The sequence below is a fragment of the Ursus maritimus genome, unplaced genomic scaffold, assembly GCF_017311325.1.
Source record: "Ursus maritimus isolate PB19 unplaced genomic scaffold, ASM1731132v1 scaffold_24, whole genome shotgun sequence".
In the NCBI taxonomy this organism is placed as follows: domain Eukaryota; kingdom Metazoa; phylum Chordata; class Mammalia; order Carnivora; family Ursidae; genus Ursus; species Ursus maritimus.
In genome coordinates this window covers 18,854,254-18,860,047 of record NW_024424897.1, presented here as the reverse complement: position 1 = coordinate 18,860,047, position 5,794 = coordinate 18,854,254, and the positions used below count along the sequence as shown (strand labels likewise).

Genomic DNA, 5,794 nt, shown 5'->3' with positions numbered 1-5,794 from the left:
GGGAAGGAAGCTTGAAGCAAGGGAAAGTGCTTCAGTGAATGTGGTTGGGAGAAAAAAGTGGGGTGCATTTGCAAGGCAAGTGAACTGGTGTGGCTTGTGGCAGGGCTGGGTGGGGGACGTGGAGGTGGGAAGAGGGGGGCTGAGAGGCAGAGAGCAGGTGGGAGAAAGGGGCCGATCTGGGGAGGGTTTATAAACCTCGGGAGAAATTGGGAGTTCGTGTGGCTGTGCAGGGGCAGGCGGGGTCATATCTTGCAGGGGAGAAATCAGGGAAGGATAAGCCCGGGGAGGCACACGTGTTGGAGGCGAAGGGGACGGGACAAGGTGAGTCTGAGGAAGTCAGAGGGAGTACGTGAGAGCACCAGCGAGCAGGGCTGAGCCCAAGCACGGGGGGCTCTCCCAGGCGGGCGATCGGATTCACCTACAGCCAGGCAGATCACGCGCGACCTTCCCTTGAACCCCGCCAGGAAATCACCGTGAAATCCCTCATTCCCATAAATTAAAGACGACCACGGTAGCAAGACAGATCGACAGATCGGGGGCAAACAGCAGTGGCCTCGCAGCTGTGCCTGCCAGCAGGGGTCTTTAACACCCATGGGCCTGGGGCTGGGAGTGTTTGCGGTGAGATAATATCACCCTGGTCTCCTAAATCAGTTCTGTGCTGTGAGCCAACAGAAGGGCTTTGAGTGGGAGCCAGGGACCCCTGCTTTCCTAATCATTTACTTGAGCAAATCAGCTCTGCTTCTAGTGGGAATGACAGGGGAGCAGCTGGGACTGGCAGAAGGAGAGGGGAGAAGAGAGGACGTTCCTCTAGAACCGAACTTCCAGTGACTTTCTGTTGCCGGAGCCTCTCTGGCCAGCCAGTACGGGACCCTTTCGCCAGGCACACCTCACCCCCCAACTTCTCCAGCAAATCACTGGGCTCCAAGCTCCTAAATGATGACAACTGGATTTGAGGACCAACGATAATTGCAAGGAGTTCCCACGTCTTATACCCCAGATTCCGGAATTTCTGAGTCAGTGTATTTGAAATAGTCAATTCCATTGACAGCCCCCGCCCCTTATGTTCTGGAGACTGGTTCTGGAAATATGGGCCTAATAACACTCACAGCCGCCATTTATTGAACTCACGTGCCAGGCACCGTGCTGATCTCACGGGTCACTGCCTTTAATCTTCCCAGTGACTCTGTAGGGAAGGTGCTTTTGTTAGGATCCCATTTTACAGCTGGGAAAATGGAGGCTCCAAGAAATTAAGAAGTTTTCCAAAGTCACGCAGCCCAAGGTTGTGGTGCCAACGTGCCAACCTGTCGGCCTGCCCGTGAAGAACTACGGAAAACACATTTCTGATCGATGGCTGATTAACATTCAGAGACAGCTTAGCAAGGGCCAGGGTGAGGCACGTGAGGCGCTCACATTGGTCGCAAAATGCAAGTGGTGTCAAAACCCTGTCATCAGGAGGAATTATATTCTTAACGCAATGTTTTAAGAGATCGAAATTAATGCAAACAATCCATGATGAACAAAACATCAAAAGTTTAAACAGAGACTCCAGGCAGTGGGGTTGGTGGACGGGGACGGGGGTTCTCTGTGGGCTTGTCTCTTGGATACCAGATTCCTAGAGGTGGTTGCGGGTCCCGCTCCTCTGCTTTTCCCTTTCTTCAGGCTCTCATGAAGCTAATCTTTCCTGCCTCCTCCCTGTTCCAGATCAATTCCAAAGGAAGACTCAAGCAACCAGTTGGGACAGAAAGAGTCCCGTGTTGAACAGAGAGCGGGTCTGGAACCCCAGAGAGTGAATGAAACTCAGCTTGTCGTGCCCTGCTTGACCCCTGCCATTGGTGCTGCTCCTGAGGGGACCCGGAAGGGGAGCCCAGGGCCACTCCTGGATAAGAATCTCCCCCCCCCCCAGAGGCTGACCCTATGAAGAGTTGCAGGACATTCAGTGGAGGCTGTCCATGGGCTCTTGGGAGGCCCAGCTGCTCGGCACGGGAGCTCACTCCCTAATGCGGTGCCACGGGTCACTGGCCCCAAGGAAAGACGGCACATGCGGGGCTTGCTGGAAGACAGAATGATTGCACCTAAGCCCAGCCCTTTGCCCGTGCCTTCCAGTGCCTCCGCTCCCGGTTCCCTGGAAAGTGGCTGGATGCGGCCGAGGGAGGTGTGGGCAGAGAGGGAATTGCTATGAGGGTAGGTGCCCTGGCGGGGGGGCGGAGAGGGAATTGCTACGAGGGTAGGTGCCCTGGCGGGGAGAGCTCTTCAACCAGGCGCAGAGCCCAGTCGCTGAGAGCCCCTTGGCGAGGAGAAGCAGCAAAGCGCCCTATCTTGGCACATCCCCAGCCGGGGCTAGGAAGAGTTGAGGATTTAATCAGCCGGGGGTTTAAAGGCCCCTCCTGTTAGGCTGTGGCCATCCATTGTGAGCATGGGGCCGGGGCGGGGGGGGGGGCTTCTTTAAGTGTGGAGACCAAATATTTCAAAATGAGGATTAAGCTTGCAACCTGCTGAAGGGTGCGGGGTTTGGGGTCTGAGGTCCAGAGTTTGAGATTCATTCCAGGGTTACCAACTGTCCTGATTGGCCCTGGGGCGGAGGGCTTTCCTGGGATGCTGGACTTCCAATGCGAAACTCAGAAAAGTCCTGGGCCAATCCAGAGGAGTGGGGCATTCTCTAGACCCTGCTCTGGCAGCGTCCTCCTCAAATTCTCTGTCCCTCCTTTTCCGCACGTACAGCAGAGATATGGTAAGACCCGTGTACTTCGCACATTGGCGGCCCCCAAAGAGCTAACGTGTGCTTCCGGCAGCACCTGGAACCCCTCCCTGACCACAGCAGATCCACTGCCAGACAGGCATCTGCAGGCCTCTCCTCCCTCTCGGCCTGAGCCCTCTGGGGGTGAGACCTCCATATTTGTCTCTGCATCCCCCCGCCGGGGGCCTTGGCCAGTGCTCTGAGAACAGACTCGGGAAATCTGTGCTCCCTTGAAAGCTCCCTGCAAGGCAAAGCACTGAGTGTTCTCGATGGTTGGTTGGCACTCTCGTTTTCTGCCTGCCCCTGGTTAGCCCTGTGAGAAAAGTCCTCTATAGGTTCAGACAGACAAATGCTGCTCCAGGGGCAGCTGTCAGGAGGACACGGTGGGCAGCGAGGACAGGAGGCGTGGACATTGCCTTGTTCTGGGCAAGGTGGGGACAGGGAACCAGACAGAAGGTGAATGGGCAGCGCGAGAAGCCAGGAGGGCCCCATGGAGAGATGAGGAAACAAGGGAGGAGATGGACAGTAGCTGGGATCTTCATAAGCAGGCCGCTCCATGTCTGGCCTCTGGCGCTCCTTGGCTGCCTGCCTCCCTGACTTTCCCAAGGCTGGTGATCCCTCAGGAGGACACATCGTGGGGATGTCTTCCCTGGGGGTCGCCCAGACCTTAGCACGCTGAGCTGCCCTCTTGGCCCAGGCATGGGCAGAGTGATAGACACCTCGTGGGCAGTCTGTCTGTCCCAAATCTCTGCAATTCATCTCCTCCTCCACTGCCCCCCTCTCCCATCCCAACCCTAAGCCTGCTTCTCTGCCTCCAGGCTCCTGGACACAGAGGGTCCTGGCTCTGCTTCATGCCCCGGGGGTCCCAGCCTCGCTCCTAGCCCTCCAAGCTCCCATCTCAGCCGACTCCCCCTGGTGAGCAAATCCTTCGGCTCCGGGACCATTTGGAGCCTGCTGGGGCTCGGTGGGGAGAAGCGTGACCCAGAGGCAGCCCAGTTACTGGAAAGCCCTCTCCAGCCCTCGCCTGCCGGCACCGAGGCTCCATCCCACGGATCCTCCCAATCTCTGTGGCTCTCATTTCAGTCACTTTGCTGGCATAACCTTCCCGGCGTCCGGAGTGCTGGGTGCACAGATACAACCCCCATGACCAGAGCCTCCTAGAACTCTGAGTAGAAGAAACCCCAAAGGCGACTCGTGCCCTTAGGTAGATTAGATAATATTGTTTGCAACTCAGCGTCAGGGCAGCTCGGCTCAGAGAGGGCAAGCAGACCCAGCGAAGGAACGCCCAGCCGCTCCTCGGCCACGTACCTGAACTCTCCTTTTTCCGTCTGGTCGACTTCTTCTCCGTCTCGTGGGCCGTGCTCCCGAGGATCTCGTAGTCCTCGCCGGGGCCTCCCGTGGTGTCCATCAGGCCTGGGCTGCGCGCCCCCATCTCCCTGGAGCCCCCAGCTGGGCCCGGGTTGAGCCTGCGCCGGGCCTCTGAGACGGGGAAGTTCCAGTCGGGGGGCTGTGGGAAAGCGGGGTGCTGCTCAGTGAAGATGTGCTCCTCCCGGGGAAGGCTGTGTGGGGTGGCTGCCAGGCAGGAGGCCGAGAAGTCGGGGTACGCTGCCGCTGCTGTTGCCGGGAAGTCTGGTTTCTGGTGGAAGGAGAACGGTGTTGGCGGGTAGTGGGGCAGCCCTGAGGCCCCACTGCCTTCGGCGTGGGGATTTCGAAGGCAGCCCCAGCCCGGGGCCGGGGGGTGGGGGCTCCTCATGCAGCTGCTGGCCACGGGATCCATCTGCCGTCCGCTGCTGCGCGCCTCAGTCTTTGCAAAGTTTTGATTCTCACACTTTTTTATATTCAGATTTTTTGAAAATGCAAAAAAAAAAAAGTATAAATAAATAAATTAGAGGGGAAGATGTTCAGCAGAAAATGCACCCCAGGGACCAAAACGAAAACCAAAACTAAAGTCTCTCCTTGAAGCACACACACGTGTGGCCAGCTACACGGATGCGTGCACACACCTATGTCAGACTGCACTCCTGGCTTCCTGCCCCCACCCCCGGCGCACCAGCCTGCCTAGTGGGGTCCCCCGGACGTGTATTTGTCGCCGGTCACACTGAACATGTTCACGGTCGCAGCCCAGGGCGCTTGTCTTGGAGCCCGCAGCAAATGCCTGCAGAGGGCTGGCCCGGGGCTGGGAGACACACTTTTAAATCCTGCGGTGGGGAGAGAGTGACAAATTTCTGAAGTGAAACGTGAGAGAGGAGAGGGAGGGGTTAACCAGCACACACACGATCCCCTCCAACCAAAACCCGAGCAGGCAACTATTAATCATCAGAAACCTTATATGCACATCTAATGGGATTTGCAGATGGAGACTTTTAAAGAAACATTGTCTGTATTTCTTTTTTTAATTTTAGGGAGAGAGAGAGCAGCACACACAGAGCCCTGCTTTAATGTGCCTCCTGTACGCTATGAAGTTATTTTATTGCACTGTTAACAAAATTCCCCAAGTCTTGGATTTGGAAAAAGCCTCAAGTCAGATGCAGAATCCGTCAAGTGCCAAATTCCAGGGAGTGAAGAGGGAAATAAGTGCAAGAGACAAGTTTGCTGATTGCATTTGATTTAAAGGCCCTTCTACTGCCGCTTGCAAAGAGGAAGGTGGATTAGAAGAAATCTTTTTTTGCAAGTCTCAGCGGCCCACTAGGGTCTGTAGCATAAAGAAAGACACAGGCCAGAAAAAAAAGTTTTTCTCTCTGCCCAAAGTGACATTCTCACTTTCCCAGTAACTTAAAAAAACAATCAGATTCTTCCTTCCATTCTTTAACCCCGACTTACATGCCAATTAGCCACACTCTTCTCTGGGGGGGGGGGGGGGGCGGTTCAAGTCGTTTTTCTCCACGGGAAAGGGAAGGCTCTTCGATAAGTTTCTTGAAGTTCTTCCAGGCACCCTCACCACCACCCACCTGCTTCCCCTATCCTGGCCCTCCAGGTCACGGCTTCTATGGAATCTGGGGCGTGGAAATAGGAATCAGGGGGGTTCTCGTTCCCAAAGGAGTTCTCTTTGGCAAACGATCG

General features: G+C 56.0%; 1 protein-coding gene across 3 annotated transcripts in view; it reads right to left on the bottom strand.

Moving 5' to 3' along the window:
- The window catches only part of MEOX1 (mesenchyme homeobox 1), a 20,564-nt gene extending 15,634 nt beyond the window's left edge, over positions 1 to 4,930 (bottom strand). The window contains exons 1-2 of one of the 3 annotated variants that reach the window (XM_008693519.2): positions 4,785 to 4,908; positions 4,043 to 4,370 (exon numbers count right to left, since the gene is read on the bottom strand). In XM_008693519.2, the coding sequence (XP_008691741.1) occupies positions 4,043 to 4,166 (124 nt within the window). In that variant the 5' untranslated portion in view covers positions 4,167 to 4,370; positions 4,785 to 4,908. Of the gene's footprint in view, positions 1 to 4,042 lie in introns of all 3 variants that reach the window. The other 2 variants (XM_008693520.2, XM_008693518.2) reach the window with 2 other exon arrangements.
- Positions 4,931 to 5,794: the final 864 nt, after the last annotated feature.